The sequence below is a fragment of the Malania oleifera genome, chromosome 10 (assembly GCF_029873635.1).
Source record: "Malania oleifera isolate guangnan ecotype guangnan chromosome 10, ASM2987363v1, whole genome shotgun sequence".
In the NCBI taxonomy this organism is placed as follows: Eukaryota; Viridiplantae; Streptophyta; class Magnoliopsida; order Santalales; family Ximeniaceae; genus Malania; species Malania oleifera.
Genome location: NC_080426.1, coordinates 51,762,306 through 51,783,573, shown reverse-complemented (window position 1 = coordinate 51,783,573; position 21,268 = coordinate 51,762,306). Strand labels below are relative to the sequence as shown.

General features: G+C 36.5%; 1 protein-coding gene across 2 annotated transcripts in view; it reads right to left on the bottom strand.

Moving 5' to 3' along the window:
• The window catches only part of LOC131165993 (mitochondrial carrier protein MTM1-like), a 93,482-nt gene that overhangs the window by 7,724 nt on the left and 64,490 nt on the right, over window positions 1-21,268 (bottom strand). For both annotated transcript variants that reach the window (XM_058124198.1, XM_058124200.1), the window contains one exon: window positions 11,658-11,757. In XM_058124198.1, coding sequence (XP_057980181.1) covers window positions 11,658-11,757 — 100 coding nt within the window. The remainder of the gene's footprint in view (window positions 1-11,657; window positions 11,758-21,268) is intronic.

Here is a 21,268-nt window from a genome sequence, read left to right as displayed (position 1 = left end):
ATTCAAACTTTATATGTCCCTTTTTCTTACATAGGTAACATATGTTGTGAGTATAAGCATTTGAAGAAGTGCTTGCATAGTTTTTGGAGGCTTTAGTAAAGTACCCCATATAGAGGTTCTTCTTCATTGTATTTTCAATTCCATTAAATCCTATGCCTTCTTTGTTTAAGGACATTCTTTGTGATTCAATCATTTTGTCAAAATTTTCTTTTCCTTTTGTGAAATTGTAAATTATTTTGGCTTGATCTTCAATTTTTCTTTTAAGATAATTTATTTCAGAGTTTTCTACATTTTTACCCTTTTCTTGGTTTTGAGACATCTTAGTAATTTTAACCTCTAATTTAGAAATATATAAGTTTTTCTTATTTTCCATAGAGGATTGGGATCTCAAATCTTCTAATTCCTTCATCAACTTTTCATTCTTGCTCTCTAATTTCTTGATTTTCAAGTCTTTTTCTTTTTCAGCAAGATTTTTAGATTCTAACTCTTTTATCACAGCTTCATTCTTATTTTCTATTTTCTTGATTTTTGAATCTTTTTCATTTGCAGTAAGCTTAATTGATTCTAGCTCTTTCATCACTCCATCATTCTTGTTTTTCAATGATGTGTTTTGTTTAGTTACTTTGATTAGCATCTTATGTACTTTGAATAAACATTTTGTAATTCTTCATAAGATGGCATGCTTTCATCGTTGGATTCATCACTACTATAACCATTAACCGATTTGGATGAGGAGCTTCCTTCATCGTCCCAAGCCATAAAGCAAGTGTATGCAACCCCTTGGTTACTTGATTCACATTCCAAACTACTTGTACTATCCCAAGTAGTGGCTTTCATTGCCTTTTTATTTTTCTTTTTAAAATCTCTTAAGTAGTGGACATTCCGATTTTATGCGTTCATCCTTTTTGCAATTATAACATGTGGGAATTTTATTCTTTGATTTCTTTATATTGGTTTCTTCTTCATCTGATTTGGAGTTTTGGATTCTTCTTTTGTTCTTCCTTCTTAGTATTCTTGCAAGTTTCTTAGAGATGAAGGCTAGTTCATCTTCATCCATTTCATCTTTATCCTCATCACTAGAGTTTTTGTTTGAAGTTTTAAAGGCTATAGATTCTTGGGCTTTAGCTTTTTCACTCCTTTCATTCATTGACATTTCATATGTGAGTAGAGAACCTATTAATTCATCTAAGGAGGTGTTTTTCAAATTTCTTCCTTCGCTTATGACAGTGGCTTTTGGTTCCCATTTTGGTGGCAGCCCTCTAAGAATTTTTCTAATCATTTCATAAGTGGTATATGTCTTTCCTAAGGCATTGAGTGAGTTAATTATGTGGGTGAACCTTGTATACATGTTTGAAATTGATTCATCCGGGTTCATCTTAAAAGCTTTATACTCGCTTGTGAGCATGTCTACTCTAATATCTCTTACATCAATGGTTCCTTCATAAGTAACTTCTAATTTATTCCAAATCTCCTTGGCCGATTTGCAAGCCATGACACTATTGAATTCATTTATGTCTAGAGCACAATATAAAGCATTCATAGCACTAGAACTTACTTGCAGCATTTTGTGATCTATTTCAGTCATGTCCTTTTTCTCCTTAGGGACTTGTTTTCCATCTACTAGTTTGAGGGGAATTAGGTAACCATCCGTGACAACTTCCCAAACTTTCCAATTCATAGTTTGAAGATATATTCTCATCCTTTGTTTCCAAAATGTATAATTTAAATCACAAAAATGGGTGGCCTAGTTGAGGATTGTCCTTCTCCAAAGGGAGCTACGCCTAAGTGTGCCATTAAGATCTTTGTATAGCTACTAATTAAGATTTGTTATAACCCCGCTCTGATACCAATTGAAAACTAAGGTGTAGTCCCAAAAGGGGGGGTGAATTGGATTTAAAAATTTCTTTTAATTCTTTTCAACAAATTCTTGACTTCTTGTTGATTTATCAAATACACAATGAATACTTAAAACAAAATTTAATTCACATCCACAACACAAGTATTTAAACAATCAAGTAACCAATCAATCAACCAAGCCAATCAATTTTCCAATCAACCACAATATCCATACTAAGATATAAGATTTCAGCTTTTGTTTGTTTGCAGCCCTGTAAATATGAAAGTTTGATTCAAGCCCTCTGGTAATGAATTTGCTTTCTCAAAATGATTTTCAACAAAACATCCACACTCTTCCCAAAATTCAGAATTCAAATAAACTCTTATTTAATTTATCTTTGGGTGTTAACCAATTAACGTACTCCTTTATGATTTCTACAAAGTATGGTTTAACCAACGTACTCTCTTTCGGTTTCCGCAACCCAAATCAAAATTAGACCTTAAGTTTATTTAATTTCTCAATTTACGTAGTATATATGATTAGGAAATTAAATCATCCACGCAGTTTATATGTAGTGAAAATAAAGAGTAAGGGAAAAAGAGAGTGAGACCACGACTTTTATGAGATTTAGCTTTATCCCCAGCCTACGTCCTCGCCTTTGGCAAATCACAAAAGGATTCACTAAAACTAGTTCCTTTGTCGGGCGGAACAACACCGTTTACACACTCCTTTAGTAGGCTAGAGCTCACCTCTCCAAGTGATATCTCCTCACTCGGTCACTCCTTCAATTAAGCTAGAGCTTGCCTCTCTAAGCGATATCCCCACGCTTAGCCAACGATCCAAACACCTTTAATCGTCCAAGAACACTGCAAAAATACAAAAGAATAGTTGCGTACAATAACACTCTCTCAAAGAGCAAGTTAGTACAATTCAAACACCATGTACTTCAATAATTCAAATATTAATATGAAATAGAATTGAAGCTTAAGTATAGAATTCACCAATATCCTTCTTAGATGAGGATTAGCAGTAGGAATTCAGAATATGAATGATCAACACTTCAGAATATCTCAGCAAAAGAGTTTTGCAATGAATGAGCAAGAGAGAGCTTTTCAAGAACAAGGTGTCTTCAACAGATGTTTTAATTTCTTTCTTTCTTCATTATTAATATGATTTGCAAAACCATGTATTTATAGGCTTTCAAAAGTGTTTTCGTGTTGCCCAAGATTACTTGGAGTATTTCCCAAGTTTTCATTAATTTTTAGGCACAAGCAACCTTTATTTTGAATTTAAAACATTTAAAATTTCTGACCGTTAACAGTGTTCAGACGTCTGAGGTATCGGATTCAGTCGTCTAAAGTTCCTTAAAGCACTGAAAAAGTTGAACCAGACACAGGGTTAGATGTCTGAACTTGAGGTTCAGTCTTTTGAAGATTCTGGTTAGACGTCTGACCTTACACTTCAGGCTTCTGAGGGTATACTGTCTGTTCTGTGTTTTGCAAATTAATTTTTCAGACGACTTCTGAGGGTATACGTCTGAACTTGAGGTTCGTTGGGTCTACATTATTGAATATCTTCCTAATGGCTTTACTAGACGACTTATGGCTCGAGGTTGCCAAGGGGTACGCCAAAACATATGGGTATTGATTATTTTGAGACCTTCTCTTTTGTTGCTTAATTAAATTTTGTTCGTGTGCTTGTTGGCAATTAATTTTGATTAGACCTAATACAGTTGGATGTGAAGAATGCTTTTTATATGGATATTTGTAGGAAGAAGTATAGATGGAGCAACCTCTTGGGTATGTTTCTTAGGGGGAGGATGGTAGAGTTTGTAGGTTGCATAGGCCCATTTATGGTCTTAAGCAGTTTCCTCGAGGCTAGTTTGACAAATTTAGTGTGGTGGTCTCTACATTTGGCTTGATCCAATGCTATTTTGATCATTTGATCTTTGTCTGCAAAATAGAGGTTGGTGTGGTACTTCTAATAGTTTATGCTGATGATATTGTCATAATTGGCAGTGACAAGAGTAGGATTGCAGATGTTAAGTAGTGACTTCAAGCTAAATTTCAAATCAAGGACTAGGGTACTTCGCGTTACTTGGTATTGAGATTGTACAGTGTAGGAAAGGGTTGAAGCTATCTTAGCGGGAATATAACTTGGACTTGCTAAGTGAGATTGGTTTATTAGGACATAAACCAACTAATACTCCTATGGATCCTAATATGAAGTCGTCGATGTATGCAGTTGGTTGGCAAGTTGATCTACTTGACTATCACTAGCTCTGACATATGAGGATGTTGTTTGTAGGATTTTGCAGTATCTCAAAGACTCTCCAAGCAAAGGTTTTGATATATAAATGGTAAGAAAAATTGTGAGATCATGGGATACTCTGATGCAGATTGGGCTAGCTTTGTTGATGATCGAAGGTCTACTATTGGATATTGTACATTCGTGGGAGGTAATCTTGTTCCCAAGTGAAGCAAGAAACAAACTACTGTAACAAGATCTAGTGCTGAAATAGAATACAAACTATGATTCATACTATGAGTGAGCTTATGAGGCTAAAATCTCTATGTCAAAGATGATGTTTTCACCAAGGAAGCCAAGGGATATGTTTTGTGATAATCAAGCTGCCATTTATATCACTAGAAATCTAGTATTCCATGAGGGGACAAAGCACATTGAAGTTGATTGCCATTTTGTGAGGGATGTTGTATTGAAGAAGGTCGTGAGGACTCCTTTTGTGAGATCTACGAACCAGTTAGGCAATGTTTCCACAAAGGCTTTATTTAAGCCTACCTTGTCTAATGGTGGTAATAAGCTAGTGTAGGGTGACATTTATACACCTCCAGCTTGAAGGGAAGTGTTAGAAGAGAATAGGTTATTTCAAAAATTAGGTTGTGTGAGTGGGGGTATTTTTGTCCTTAAGATTTTTATTATAATTAAAATATAGTAGGGCAGACCTGGAGCTGTATGTAAGTCTCCAGGAAACTGCCGCCTCATTCTTTCTCTTGTTTTCTTCTTCTTTTCTTCTCTTCTTGATGTAGGGCAATTGCCATTTTGTGAGGGATGTTGTATTGAAGAAGGTCGTGAGGACTCCTTTTGTGAAATCTATGAACCAGTTAGGCGATGTTTGTGTGAGTGGGGGTATTTTTGTCCTTAAGATTTTTATTATTATTAAAATACAGTAGGGCAGACCTGGAGCTGTATGTAAGTCTACAGGAAACTGCCGCCTCATTCTTTCTCTTGTTTTCTTCTTCTTTTCTTCTCTTCTTGATGTAGGGCAAGTGATAGAATTTAGATTTGGAGAGAAAATTGAGAGAATTTGAAGAAGAAGAAAGAAGAAGAAGAAGAAGAAGAAAGAGGAAGCAATGGGAAGAGGAAGACAGAGCCAGAAATAGAGTGGGGAAGGAAGAAGAAGACAATGAAGAAGAACAGCAGAACCTGCAGGAGCGAGAGACAGAGAGGGAAACTGCAATCTGACAAACAATAACTGTATCAGCTTGCATGTCCAGCACTTAAACCACTACTATAACAAAACACATAGTTACAAAAATGACCCAACTAAACACATAATTACAAAAGGCTATAGGAAGTCATTAAAAGAAATACAAAGAGGTCATCTATACACTATTTCCTGAAAATTCTTAAACCTACGCCTAAAATACATGTGCCAAATCGGCGGCCTAGGGGATGTGGATGGTCCTCCATCATTGTCCGCCAACTGAAAGGAACTCTGCTGCAGAGTGGGGTTGCAAATATGACTCCACAAGTCAGGAGCGCTATCATGAACATCTTCAGGCAAGCCATGTAGCATCGAACTTGGGATGACCTCTCCACTGAACCAAAAAGCAACGGAATCCACTGTGAGAAGATGTCACAAACTCATCATCCAAGATAGACTCCATTGTCTCCTTGGTCGAGACATAGAAGGAGGTTGAGGAGCTACGGTTCCTGCATGAGCATTAATGGCAAACCAAGAGGCTCAAAAGTGCCATGGTAAGGTGTCAAATCCTATGCATTAAAAACTGGACTAATGGTCATATGAGTAGGTAAATCAAATAAATATGCATTAGGCCCAAGTTTTTTAAGGATGAGGAAAGGACCAATGGCATGAGCATAGAGCTTTTTAAATGAATTTCTAGGTTAGCGTTCAAGCCTTATGTGAACCATGTTTATAATCCATATTACTCAGAAAGTTTTCTCCTAACCTCCGCATGCAAATCATGAATGTGATGAACCAAAGACTCAACAAGCTAAAAATTATAGGCATTTGGTGGCAAAGGAACAATATTAATGGGTGCACGGGTTTATAACTGAATACACACCCAAAAAGACTCTTACCTGTGGACTTGTTCACCGAACTATTATAAGCAAACTCAACAGTACGTAGCACCAAGTCCCAATTGCTGTTTTCCTGCCACAACACACCTAAGTAGGTCACCAAGACTACGATTTGCAACCTCAGTATGACCCTCAGTTTGGGGGTGGCAAGCAGAAGGAAACAAGTGCCCACAGATTTTCCAAAGTGTCTTCCAAAAGTAGCTTGAGAACTTGATATCCCTATCAAACAACATGAAGGTTGGCAAGTTGGCAACCCATGCAATTTGACAACCTCTCTAAAGAACAATTTAGCTACATGAGATGCATCAAAAGTCTTATTACATGGGATGAACTGTGCCATCTTGGGGAATTGGCCAACAACAAATATGGAATCATGTCCCCGGGCTGTTTTGGGGAGTTCAAGAACAAAATCCCCAAGGTATACATGGCAATGGCAGTGGGGTATAAAGGCTGGTGTGGTGTCTCTTAAATTTGGCTAACTAACAGGTGTGACACTAAGACACTATCCTAGAAAAATTCCCTCTTTCAGGAAGGCCAATAAAACTTATCCTCAACGAAGGAAATGGTTTTATCCCTCCCTAGGTGACCAGCTAACCCTCTGGCATGCAGTTCCCAAACTAAAAGATCTCTGAAGAAAGTACGGGGTATGCTTATAGTACCTCTACACAGGTATCCCTCACGAATGATGAAATCTACAAAATCTCTCTGGTGGCTCTCACTCACCTCTTGAAAGATAAGCCCAAAATCAAGACTAGTGGAGCACTCGTCCTTCATACAATCAAACCCAATGACCTTAGCTCTCAAGCTATGGAGAATAACTATTACACTACTAAGGCCATCAACCATTTTATTCTCAACACTGGAAGTCTCGAACAATGCTTAAGAACAAAAGTGTACTCAATGAGGAATTTTACTCAACCAGCATGCATCGCACTAAACTTCTTCTGCAAGCTTAGATATTGCAAAGCAAGGTGGTTGGAAAAGAGTACAAACTCATGGGGTAACAAGTAGTATCTCCAATGTTGGAGGGATCTCACTACAACATAAAATTTTTATCATATGTGTTATATCTTTGTTGGATCTCATAAAACTCTTCATCACATGTGCTATATCTCTGTTTGGCATCTGAGATTTTTTCACTTAAAATGTTATAGGATGTCCCTCCTAACTCGAGATCCGACCTATACCGATCGTAGAGGCATCACAAGCTACCTCAAAAACTCTACTAAAGTCCGAATGCATAAGTATAGCTACTTCGGTCATCTTCTGTTTCACCTCTCTAAAAGCTCTAGCAATTGATAGGTTCCAATGAAACTCTCCTTTCTTCAAACACATAGTGGTAGGAGACATGATGGAGCCAAAATGCACACTAAACTGTAAGAAGCTGCACTTTTAGTATTAGTGGCTATTCCCTGCGTGGAGATCACAGAACCAAGAAAGGGCACACTAGACTATAAGAAGTTGCACTTCTTAAGGTTAGAAAACAACTTTACTTCCCTCAAGGTGACAAATACCTTATGAAGATGTACCAAGTGCTCCTCCCTAGTTTTATTGTAGACTAGTATATCATCAAAGTAGACCACTAGGAACTTTCCTATGAATGGTTGCAGAATATTGTCATAACCCTCTAAAAAGTGTTGGGAGCATTGGTACGTCTGAAGGGCATGACCAACCACTCAAATGAACCATCCTAGGTCATAAAAGTTGTTTCCCACTCATCTCTCGGTCTAATTCTAATTTGATGACACCCACTGCGTAGGTCAATCTTGGACTACCAACTAGGGCCAGCTAACATGTCAAGCATATCCTCAAGTATAGGTTCCTGAAGTCTAGGGATAGGGAACCTATACTTGATGGTGATTTTTTTGATGGCTCTACTATCCACACACATCCTCCAAGATCAATCCTTTTTCAGAGTTAGGAGAGTTGACAACACGTAGACTAAGGCTATGTCTCACAAAGCCCTTGCCAAGGAGTTCTTATACTTGCCTATTCAATTCAGCACGCTCTTTAGGGTTCATCCTATAATGTATCAGGTTAGGTAATTGTGACTCTAGAATGAGACCTATAGCATCCTGAATGTCTCACATAGGAGATAGCTCACCCCAAAGATATTTAAGAACCCTATTGGTAAAAAGCAATGCCCAAGCAACTTCCAATAAGTGTTTGTTTTTTCTTTCAGCCAAACCATTCTGTTGCGGAGTGTCGACACGAGCTTTGATGAACAATTCCTTTTTCAATAAAAAATTGGCCCAAAATGTTTTTGAAATATTCTTGACCATTATCACCCTGCAATATTTGAATATTTTTTTGAAATTGTGTTTGTACCATGGTGTAAAATTTTTTGAAAATTGTTTCCACTTCAGATTTTTCCTTTATCAAATAAACCCAACTTAATCTGATGTGATCATCAATAAAGGTCACAAACCATTTTTTGCCAGAATACGTAGATGTTCTACATGGGCCCTAGATATCACTATGAATCACAGTAAATGGTGTAGTTGGTTTGTAGGGTTGGGTGGAAAAGGATGCACGATGATGTTTAGCAAACTGACAAACTTCACATTGAAAAGAAGATGGACTTTTATTCGCAAATAAATTGGGAAACAAGTATTTTAAATACTGAAAACTAGGATGGCCTAACCTATACTGCCATAACATGATATCATTATCTTTGAAAACAAGAACAAAATTTAAGTAAGTACTTTGACATTGTCTACTCAAGTTAGGTCCATCGTCAAAATAATAGAGTCCATTTTTTCCTTAGCACTGCCAATCATCCTCCCCATGGTCAATTCCTAAAACTCACAACAAGAAGAGTAGAAATTAGTTTGAAATTGATGATCAGAGGTAATTTTACTGATGGACAACAAATTGCAAGACAAATTTGGAACGTGGAGCACATCATGGAGAGTTAACAACGAAGTGAGTTTGATAGTTCCTATCCCGGCAATTACAAAGAGTGAACCATCTGCAATCTTGACCTTCTTATTGCCTGCACACGGACTATAGCATGAGAACAATTTGGAGCAACCAGTCATTTGATCAGTTGCGCCAGAATCAATTATCCAAGCATGAATAGAATTAGGAATAACACCTGAAAATGCAGTAGCAAGAGAGTTACCCTACTGTACCGAAGAACAAGACGGAGTTAAGGACAGTTTTGGAGATTGAAACAATTTGTACAAGTGCTCTAACTGCTCCTTGGTAAAAGGGACTGCATCCGAGTTGGTAGAAGGCTCTTGAGTCTCATTAGTAGTGGCTTGGTAGGTGTGACTGTCACGTTTGGATTTTGGCTTCCAATTTTCTGGTTTACAATGAAGCTTCCAACACGTTTCCTTCGTATGCCACAGTTTTTTGCAATGCTCGCACCATGGTTTCTTACGCCCATTGAGTTTTGTAACCGAGATAAAGGGCTGAATTCTGGGAATAGTAATCAGCAGATACAGACTTGGGAGGATTGGGTGGAATGGTAGGATTTTCTTTGGGCGCCAGTCATCGCCGACTTATACGACATCATCAGAAGAAAAGAGCACAAGGCTCTGATACCATGAAGGATTTTTTAGAAGAAGAATAACCATTCTTATTGAATTTCAAGAGACATGACTAAAAGATAAATAGTAGAGGAAGGCCACCAAATTAGGAAGGCCACAAAATCAACAAATCAAATCACCACAAAATCAGCAAATCAAATAAGCAGATCTCTAGGCTAGAAAACAGGAAACTGAAACTACTAGAAACTGAAATAGTAATTTCAGATTTTAAAAAATAGAATTTCCTAATTATTCCCTAGAAATCCGACATTATTACCTTCCAGCACTACCTGCCTCCACGATTTGAGACATGGATGACCATCTGCGACTGTATCACCCAAATCTTTTCACAACTCCTTTGCCAGGACACCTAAAACACTTGTGAACCTTCGCCATCCTTCACCTTTTGCGCCTCCCGGGAATGAACACAAAAAACCTCCTACATTTCCAACCCAACCCTAAATCTAAGAACTTTCCCACCTTTGTCCACCTAATCGACAGCCAATAGCTTGTAATGCCCTTGCGAAAACTCCAAAAACCCCTCTCCATCCAACCAAAAACCAATAACCCTTCGGCAAGCCATGAAACAGCCTCTTCCGATAAGATAACCAAACCCATCAGTTACGAATGACATTCTTCTCGATCATGAGCAAAGATGAACTCCCCTTGCCCTTGTCCAAATGCAGATCAAAGGATTCTGAATCCCTCAGCTCATCATAACCTAAATCAATCTTCATCGCAGCGAGCGCACAAGAAAGGGAGAGGAACTGTATTGCGAGCGGGAGAGAGAGACGGATAAGGCCATCATCAGTTAGATTATGTTTTATATAGTTCTTCATTATTCCTTTCTAATCTAATTCTCAAAATAGTTATTAAAATAATTTATTTTATACTTCATTTTGACAAAATGAATTTCAAATAATATAATATATTTTAAGTGGGGGATAGAAGTGATTTATAAATGTGGATGACGTCCATTTTCCTTCTCATAAATGATGTGGACAACTTGTTTGTTTCATCACAACTCACAAGGCAGTGTACTACTGCAGCCCTGAGCAATCCCCATTATGCCCAGGCCCGCATTGATTACTACTTACAAACGTTGAGAGCCATGCTTCCCTTATAAAATGATAACTTGGGCTCTTCTGGATTTGTAATGGGCTTGAGCTGGCTTGGCCATGGTGCACAGGCTGGCTTTGAAACATAAGCTTCTGCTGGGGGCCTAAAATTATTAATTTCAGCTGTGTTTAAAGAGAAATTTAGTTAGTAAAAAAACTGAACCAAACTGATGAATTAGCGGTTCCTATTCTGACTGAACCATGATTAGCGGTACGGTATTGGTTTGAAATTATTCAAAACCGAAAAATTTGGTTCAATCTTCGATTTAGGGCATAAATGAACCATATAGAACCAAGCACACACTAAGGCTATGCATGTGCTTCACGGGCATAAACTTTGTGTTCAGTATTAGTGCCCAATACTCATAACCAAACCAGTCATATTAGCTGTTCAAATAGAATTTGATCTGAAATCTACAGCTTTTATGCATTGATAAAGCCTAAATTATACATATTTTAGGCAAAAAAAATAAAAACAAAAATAAATTAACTGCAGTACAAATAGGTTAGCCAAATAATTAGAAAAGTTTAATGGCACACATTTACGGCCCAAACATCATGCCACATAAAAACCGCCTTGAGTGTCGTACCATACAAAGCAAGCTTGGATGGAATTATGAGGCATGATGTTGGACGACAAGCACAGGCTTTCCATAAGTTTAAAAGGCCAGCTGAGTAGTTCGATGACCAACTGAACATGCACAATCATTTCCAGATTAACTGACCTTAGGTCATGTTCCTCTATATTAAACATGAATTTAATAGATTGTAAAAACAAACATAATTAAGTCAAACCTAGAGATACCAATCCATTAATGAACTTACAGTTCCGAAGGATGTTTGAGCTCCCAATTGGGTTGATGACTCCAAGAAGTGTCCTGCATACCCCTGGAGGTTTCACGCCAGTTTGGGTTTCTCCAAATGCCTAATATTAACGAAAAAATGAGATCAGAATTAAATAAAATTAAGCTTAAACCACTTCTCCTAGAAGGTTATATCTCCCCCTGAAATGTAGTGAAGAAATCAGCAGAAGAAACTCTCACAATGTTGGTAGCCAACCTACGAAAGTAATTCTGCGAAAATTTTTGAAGTTACAGCGCATACACACTAATAAACAAGAGTATAATTAAAAAAAAATTTGGGCTTAGCATGATGACTAAAGCAAAGACAAAGAAAAGAGGTCAATCCACTAATATAGTTCATAGCTCATAAATCATATCCTCAACAGTAAATAACTCATGCTTTCATACAACATATTACTAACAAATTTACTCATGTCAGTTCAGTGATTGGTTCGTGCATATTGAGTACAACAGCTGGATAAGGTTGCTGTATACAAAAAAATAAATGTCTCGCTTTCTCTCTTCTCCCCTCTTGCGAAATGATTCTCTCTCCCTCTTGAGTGTATGGTGATATGGAGTCTCATGCAGTAGGTCATGTTGAATCAGTTGATCCAGATTGAAGGTTCGATCTGCACTTGGATAAGGTCAGGGAGTTTCTCCTCTGCTCATGGTCGAGAACGACGTGGTGCGTAACAAATGGGTTAGGTTTTCTAAATATGCAGTTTCTTGGTTTACTGGAGGGTTGTCAGTGTTAGGACGGATGGAAAGGGGGTACCGGAGTTTCCATAAGGGCACCACTGGATGTCGATTAGGTGGATGAAGGTGGGAAAGTTTATGGAGTTAGGGTTGGGACGGAAAGGAAGGAAGTTTTCAGTGTTTGTTCCTGGTGGCACAAAGGGCAAGGATTGGCAAAACTTTGCATGCAATTTCTGTGAGACTCTGAAGGAATTTTGGAAGGAATCTGAAGCTGTAGTTTCAAATGATATCACATTCCTGACCAGAGTCAGATGGTGCTGGAAGGTAAAAAGGGAAAAGGTGTGGGTCGTGGTAGTCAATCTTGCTTTGGAAATCAGGGTATGGTGGGCGCAAGAGAAGACCGGTATTGCAGGTGTCAAGGTGTGATGCAGTTGAAGGAACCTGGGTTTTCGAAGTCAGGACCCATTGCAGAACAACCGGAATCATTTGATCAGAATGGCAAGGACACTAGGGTTTTGGCAGGAGCAGTGATCTTCTCAGATGCAGTTATGGCGGCATTCAGAGAAGAAACTGCAAAGAGGAATGGGTCAGGCGGTATTTTTCTGGTTTTGGACCTGGCCCAAGTAAGGAAAAGAAGGTAAACCTTTTTTTTTAATAAACTGGCCCAATTATTTGATCAGGCTCAATTTATAGGAAAGTTTAAAGTGGGCTCAAAGGGAGGTTCTCATCCTTTGGGCTTCATACAGATGGACCAAGGTGGTAGTCAAGCTTATGTTTTCGATAATAGTGATCCAGATACTTCCTTGCGGGAAACCAAAAATGGGCAGGCCTAAAATTTCTGTTCTTAGAACCCAGAAGCTGAGAATTAGGAAGGAGAACTCTGTACTTTCAATCGTACTATACATTCCTAGTCTACAGATTCCCAGGATATGGTTTGAAAAAAAATCAGATTAGCAGCAGATAAGAATTGAAACAAGATTGTGGTGATAAAAAAATACAAGAAGTTTTGAAGAGGGATTAGAAAGTGATGATATACGAGTTAAGAATCAGAAGTTTCTCTTGGGGGGAGGAAGTCAAATGGTTTCTGTCTTAATTATAACAAATTTGAGGGAAGCAAGGTTTATGCTCGTCAGAGGGCAGCTTCTATGGTGCTGAAATGAGGAAGGTGTTTGAAGAGAGGAAAATCTGGTGAGTCAGTGGAAAAGTTATTAGAGAAAGATTCTAAAGGAGGGCTTAGTATAGTGGAAGATTCGCATGGCTGGAAGCAATAATGGGGTAAGAGGAAAAAGAGGGAAAGAAAAGAAGGGATTTCTCAGATTCAGAAAGTGATGATATTTGTAAGTTTGATTGTGGTGGGCGGCTGTAGCTGGATGAGATTCAAGAATGATATGAGTATGTTTTGAGTTCTTGTGAAAAGATTGGAGATTTATCTTATGTCCATCCACCCCCATTGGAAGGACTTGAGGGAGTTTCTATCTTTGATAATGAAGATCTGGTTAACAATTTACCGCAAAGGGATGGAATTTTGCTTACACCCATGGAGGAGGTTCTTAAGGACTTAGAAGCTCAAGATCTTTTGGATAAAATGGGTTTAAAGTTAGACTGATTTTGGAGGAAATGAAGTACACATGTGGTGACTCAACGAGTCCAATTCTGTTTTGATAATGACAAATCATTTGGTATTTGATCTATGCAATTGAGTTTGTGAACAAGATCATGATTTAGAATGCACAAACGGTAAGCTTGATATGGAAGCCACAAGGAATTTAAAGTACATATCACTTGGCTCAATCCATGGAACTAGAAGAATAAAAGGATGAAGAAGCAAACTTCAAGTTCAAGATCTTCAATGGGAATGGGTATTTAGAATTGAATGTATTTACATATGTCATATGATATAATTTGAAGCTCAAATATACCCTAGATAGACCTTAGGACTCATGCATTTCATGAAAGATTCATTTACATTAGTTCTAAGTTGAATGAATTTTTAGAGGCAGATTTTAGAGGCCTCATCGAGGAACGCATGAAGGCCACTCGGCGATGAACAGTTTTCTCTCGTCGACAAAAATACTGAGAGGCCAAAAAGTTCAAATAGTGCTCTCCTCCACGAATTCATGACCTCGTAGACGAACGAGTGTTGTACACTCATCGACGAACGCACCCATTCGTCAACGAAGGTCGCGGCGCTGAACGACGTCTCAGCGAGGATACACACGGAAATTACTTAATCTAATTGATCCAACGGCCAGAATTTAATCTAGGGCCGAGAACACTTATAAAAATAGTCTCTAAACCCTAGAAGAACACTTTTTGCATATTATTGAGAGCCTTGAACTTTTTTCCTACATTCGGAGAGCCTTGAATCCTACTGCTAAGAATCTTTGCTTGCATTCCAAAGAATACACATTTGTCTGGGCATTCTCATCATCAAGATTCAAGCGAATACACGCATAACTTCTGCTAATCTAGGTTTGATCTTGAGGTTTGGAAAAATCTTTCATTGAGTATTCAATCTGTTATTAAATGGTATTCTTCTCCATTAATTGTTTATATAAAAATATTCTTGGGAGCAAGACACCTATTTTCTCATAGTTATTTATTTAAAAAAAAAAATCTTTTGGGAATAGCACTCTAAAGTTTGAATCCTTGTGATATTCAAAGTTACATCTTTATACAAAGAGTTTTATATTATTGGTGCAAAATGTACTTGAAACACTATTGTTTTTAAATCTTTGTAATATCCAAAAACATATCTTTATTCAAAGGTTTAATCTTACAAGTTATTTGATAGCAAGAACTTAGATCTGCATATTATTCAAGATTATTTTTTTTAAGATCTTATTTGTTATTCTTGCATAAAGTGAGTTGAAATCAAACCCTAAGATCTCCAAATTTTTTATTTATAAGAAATTATTTTTTTTGGGAGATATTAATTAAAAAAATTAAATTTGGGAAGCATCACATTACTCATATAACGATCATATCATTATATACATATTGAGCTTTATGTTTTATCATACGAATATGTACTAGAATTTCTATTGTACTCACTAGTTTGGTTAGAAGCATTTTGAGTTTTGCAAAAATTGAAATCTTTATATTGTATTCACGGTTTGAGCTGTGAACTGGGGTTGAGGAGGAAGCTACGCCTCTTGTACGCAGCAGATTGTAAGGGAAGCTCGGTCCTAGTTAAAGGAGCAGATTTTTAGTGGAATCCTTGAGTGGGTTGCTCAAGGCGAGGACGTAGGCTGGGGTAGGCCAAACCTCGTAAAAATCGTGTTTGCCTTCTCTCTTCCCTTAAATCTTTTTAATTTCCGCTTGCATTTAAATTATCTGCTTATTGTGTATGAGTTGAACATTTGATAAGTTTGTGAGTAATTAAGTAAAATTGTATGCTTGATAAAGACATACATTAAATTGATTAATTGTGAAACATTAAGCTAGCTGTTAAGTGGCTTGCAAGTTTGTAATTGATAGTTTTTCAAAATTAGAACTTGAAGGATTTAATTTTAAAAATACCCAATTCATCCCCCCTCTTGGGATAACACCGGAATTCACATTTGGTATCAAGGGCAGATTACATAAACTTAATTGTTATTTTTGTAAAAGATCACAATGGCACACATCGGTGTTAACCCCATTCGGTGAGGGACACTCATCCACTAGACCACCATTTTTTTGCGGGGTAAATTACACCTACTGAAAACGAATGATGAGTATATATCTGTTAAATGTTGATTGGAAAATGTGGAGAATAGTTTCTTAAGGAAAATCATGCTCCTATGAAAGTAGTTGATAAAGTAAATGTACCTAAGACTGAAGATGAGTATACTGATGATGATTGGAAATATGTTCAAATAAATACTACTGCTATCAACCTTCTATACTGTGCACTAGACGTTAATGAGTTTAATAGGGTGAAGACCTGTAAAACTACTAAAGAGATATGGGAAAAATTAGAAGTAACATATGAAGGCATTAAGGAATAAAAAGACAGTAGGATAGATATGCTTACTAGTGAATATAAGGCATTTAAAATGACTACTGATGAGTCTATTCAATCCATGTACACTAGATTCACACACATCACGAATTCATTAAATGCTCTTGGTAAATCTTACCCTACTTATGAGTTGATCAGGAAAATCCTTAGGGGAATACTGCCAGTTTGGGAAGCTAAAGCTACTACTATAGCCGAAGGAAGGAATCTGAAAGAGATGTCAGTTGATGAACTGATCGGTTCACTCATCGCGTATGAGCTAGCAATAAATGAGAGGAAAAAATGAGCAGAATAAAGTAAAGAGAGTTACAGCTCTTAAGGCATCATCTAGCAGCTCTAGTGAAGGAAGTAACTCAGAATCAGAAGATGACATGGCCTTGCTAACAAAGAAGTTCGAAAAGTTCATGAAGAAGAATAAGAAGTCTAACAGAAAATTCCGAAACTCGAAATTAGAAAGAGGAGAGTCAAGCAAGAGGAAATAGAAGGAAGATCCGCCAACTTGCTACAATTACAGAGAGGTTGGACACATCAAGCCTGAATGTCCCAAACTAATAAAAGCCTCCAAGAAAAAGAAGAAGGCTCTAAAAGTCAGTTGGGACACACAAACAAGCAATTCAAACACTGAGTCCAGTGATGATCTAGTAGCCAATCTGTGTCTAATGGCACATGATGACCTTAAGGTACAATCATCTTTCTCAACATCTTCTTATTATTCCAGTGATTCTGAAAATGAAAATAGCATGCTTTCTTACAATGAATTGCAACAAGAATATTTGTACACTCTTAAAATGCTTGAGAAAAAAACTAAGAAAATTTCTGATTTGAAATGCAAAGTAAAAAAGCTCTCAAAGCTGATTGAAAAACAGAATGAGTCCCATGCATTTGTGATAAAAGGAAAGGATTTAGAAATTGAGGAATTGGAAAGAAATTTGAAAGACATTCTAAAATTATTCATAAATTCACAGAGGGCCAAAGTAATTTTGAAAGACTTCTTGGGGCACAACAAAATTCCCTAGATAAAGAAGGACTTGGTTTTAATGGAAAAGAAAATTTGAAACGAAAACATCTTTACATGGGTTACTTTGTAAGAGAATCAAAAGCTTATGCTCCATCAAAAGACTCTTATAAATATACTACATGCTTTAAATGTAAAAGGATAGGTCATATAAAATTTGATTGCCCTTTTAAGAACAAGATGTTAAAATGAAAAAGGAATGGAGAGTTAAAGGAGATTCAAGCACTAACCACCATGGACCCAAGAAAAAAATGGGTACCAAAAACAGTTACTTAAATGTCTATTGCACGTGTGCTTGAGATCATCCTCCTCAAAAGATAGATGGTATATGGACAACGGATGTTCACGACATATGACTGGGGATAAAGCTAAATTCGCATCTATCACACCAAAGGACGGAGGATTTGTCACTTTCGGGGACAATGCAAAAGGAAGGATCATAGGTGTAGGTAAAGTTGGTAACAATCGATCACTTATTATAGATAATGTTTTACTAGTTGATGGCTTAAAACATAACTTATTAAGTATAAGTCAACTGTGTGATGAAGGTTATAGAGTATCCTTTGAACATGCCAAATGCATTGTTTGAGTATAAAACTGATAACAAAATTCTATTTATTGCTAACCGTCATGAAAATGTATATACTACCAGCTTTGATAATAACTTCTCAACGTGTGACATGTTTTTCTACTATGAATGAGATTAGTTGGATTTGGCATGGAAGACTAGGACACACAAACATGGACTTAATATCTAAACTAGTCAAGGGAGACTTAATTAAAATTGCCTAAGACAAAATTCGTTAAAGACAAAATCTGTGATGCATGTCAATTAGGAAAACAAACAAGATTTAGTTTTAAGAAGAAGAAAGTAATCTCTACTACTAGGTCACTTCAAAAGCTACACTTAGATTTATTTGGTCCAAACCCAATTCAGAGTTTAGGAGGAAAATCATACGCATTTGTTATCGTTGATGATTATTCTAGATTTACATAGGTACTATTTTTAGGTCACAAAGATGAAGCATGTGAACAATTCATTAAACTGTGCAAGAAAATTCAAAATGAAAAGGGATACACAATCACAAAAATCCGAAGTGATAGGGATAGAGAATTTAAAAATCAAGGTATGGAAGAACACTGTGATTCATTAGGAATATCTCATAATTTTTCAGCGCCTAGAACACCACAACGGAATGGTGTAGTTGAAAGAAAGAATAGGTCTATACAAGAAATGGCCAGAATTATGCTTAACAAACATAAACTACCTAAGTACTTCTGGGCTGAGGCAGTGAACACCGCCTGTTATGTTCTAAATAGAGTCCTGAGATGGTCTCCTTATGAATTATGGAATGGCCATAGACCAAACATCTCATATTTCCATGTCTTTGGCTGCAATCCATTTGCTCAAAAGATCAAAGAGGATGAAATTGAGATTAATAAGGAATTTGAAAAATTGTCTATTGAAAATAATCCAGATAAGAACACTGAAGTTAAGGAAACATCTTCTGAAGATAATCAAGCAGAAAAAGAGATTAATGAACTACCTAGAGAATGGAAGTACATAAAAAATCATCCTATAGATCAAATTATAGGAGAACCATCTCGTGGAGTAACTACACGATCCTCACTTAGAAATATGACTAGTCATTTTGCTTTCTTATCACAAGAAGAACCTAAGAATGTGAGTGAAGCAATTGAGGATGAATCATGGGTAATATCTATGCAAGAAGAATTAAACCAATTTGAGAGAAATAAAGTCTGGACATTAGTTCCTAGACCTGAGGATAAGACAGTTATTGGAACAAAATGGATATATAAGAACAAGAAAGATGAACATGGAATAGTTGTTAGAAATAAGGCAAGACTAGCAGCTCAGGGATATAACCAGGAGGAAGGAATAGATTTTGAAGAAACCTTTGCACCTGTAGTTAGAATGGAAGCCATTCGAATGTTGTTAGCTTATGCTGCTTTTAAAGATTTCAAACTGTATCAAATGGATGTCAAAAGAGCATTTTTAAATGGCTACATAAGTGAAGAAGTATATGTAGTAACCCCCAGGTTTTGAAAACCATAAGCATCCAAATCACGTTTATAGACTAACTAAAGTCTTGTATGGTTTAAAGTAAGCTCCTAGAGCTTGGTATGAAAGGCTAAATAGTTTTCTACTAGAAAATGGATTTACTAGAGGAAAGATTGACACGACACTCATCATAAAAGCTAAAAATGAAAATTTGCTCCTAGTACAAATACACGTAGATGATATTATATTTGGAGCAATAAATGAAGAATTGTGCAATGAGTTTGCAAGGTGTATGCAAAACGAATTTGAGATAAGCATGATGGGAGAACTTAACTTCTTCCTAGGACTTCAGATCAAACAAGCAAAACAGGGAATCTTTATAAATCAATCGAAGTATATTAGACTTGCTCAAAAGGTTTAATATGGAAGATGATAAAATTCTAGGAACACCTATGAGTTTTTCTTTAAAATTAGACAAAGACGAACAAGGTATACAAGTAGATGTTAAGCTCTATTGTGGGATGATTGGTAGCTTACTATATCTGACTGCCAGCAGGCCTAACATATTGTTTAGCGTATGTTTATGTGCAAGATTTCAGGCTGCACCTGATTGGAATCATTGAACTTGGATTGTGGTATCCTAAGTATACTTCCTTTGAGATTATTAGCTATTCGAATGCTGATTTTGCCGGTAGTAAAGTGGATAGGAAAAGTACGAGCGGCACATGTCACTTCTTAGGATATTCTTCAGTATCTTGGTTTTCAAAGAAGCAAAATCTAATTGCTCTTTCCACAGCCGAGGTAGAATGTATAGCAGCTGGAAGTTGTTGTGCTCAAACACTTTACATGAAACAACAACTGATGGATTTTGGATTACACTATGACACAGTTCCTATAAAATGCGACAATATGAGTGCAATAAACATCTTAAAGAATCCTATACCATATTCACGAACTAAACACTTAAAAATTAGACATCATTTTCTTCGTGATCATGTGTAAAAAGGAGATGTGACACTTGAGTTTATATGCACAGATGAACAATGGACAGACATATTCACGAAACCACTTCCGAAGAATAGGTTTATCCAAATTAGACATGAATTAGGTCTTATACATAGTCGAGAAGTTGCCTAGAGTTACATTAGACTACATAATTAAGGGGGAGCAACTTACATTAAAATTAATATTTGGTTAAAATTTTCACATTTGGCAAAAAAAAATTTTACTTTTTATGAATACATGACACATGTTGGTGCTCACATAAACTTTTGGACTCTAATGGACTGATTTGCTTATCCATGTCTATGTAAATTGAAATACTGTGTATGTTCACATTGAAATTTGATTCAACAACACAGATATACATTAGAAAGGGGGAAAAGTAAGTTGAGTAACACAGGGAGATATATTCCGCAGTACAATTTTGAAACATAAAGGTTGAAATGTATTTTGATTGCAAAGATGAGATATAATTATGTCAGAACAATTTTTTATATACCTTTTTGTTGATGTCCAAAGGGGGAGAGTTAAGTTAGTAAGCAAAAATGTTTTTTTTTTTTATTTTGAAATAAAGGTGGAGAAGTATATAAAACTATATATTAGCAAAAATATTTCAAAAATATTGCATATTCTACAATGTGTATGAACTTCATTGTGTGTAAACTATATTGCTATATTGGTTAACTATATTGCTATATTACTAAATTCTAAATTATGCATTATCTTAGAGGGAGCCTTGTTAAGCGTAACCCATTTTTGCTCGTGTATTTGTCATCATCAAAAAGGGAAAGATTGTTGACTTCATGAGTCCAATCCTGTTTAGATAATGACAAATCACTTGGTATTTAACCTATG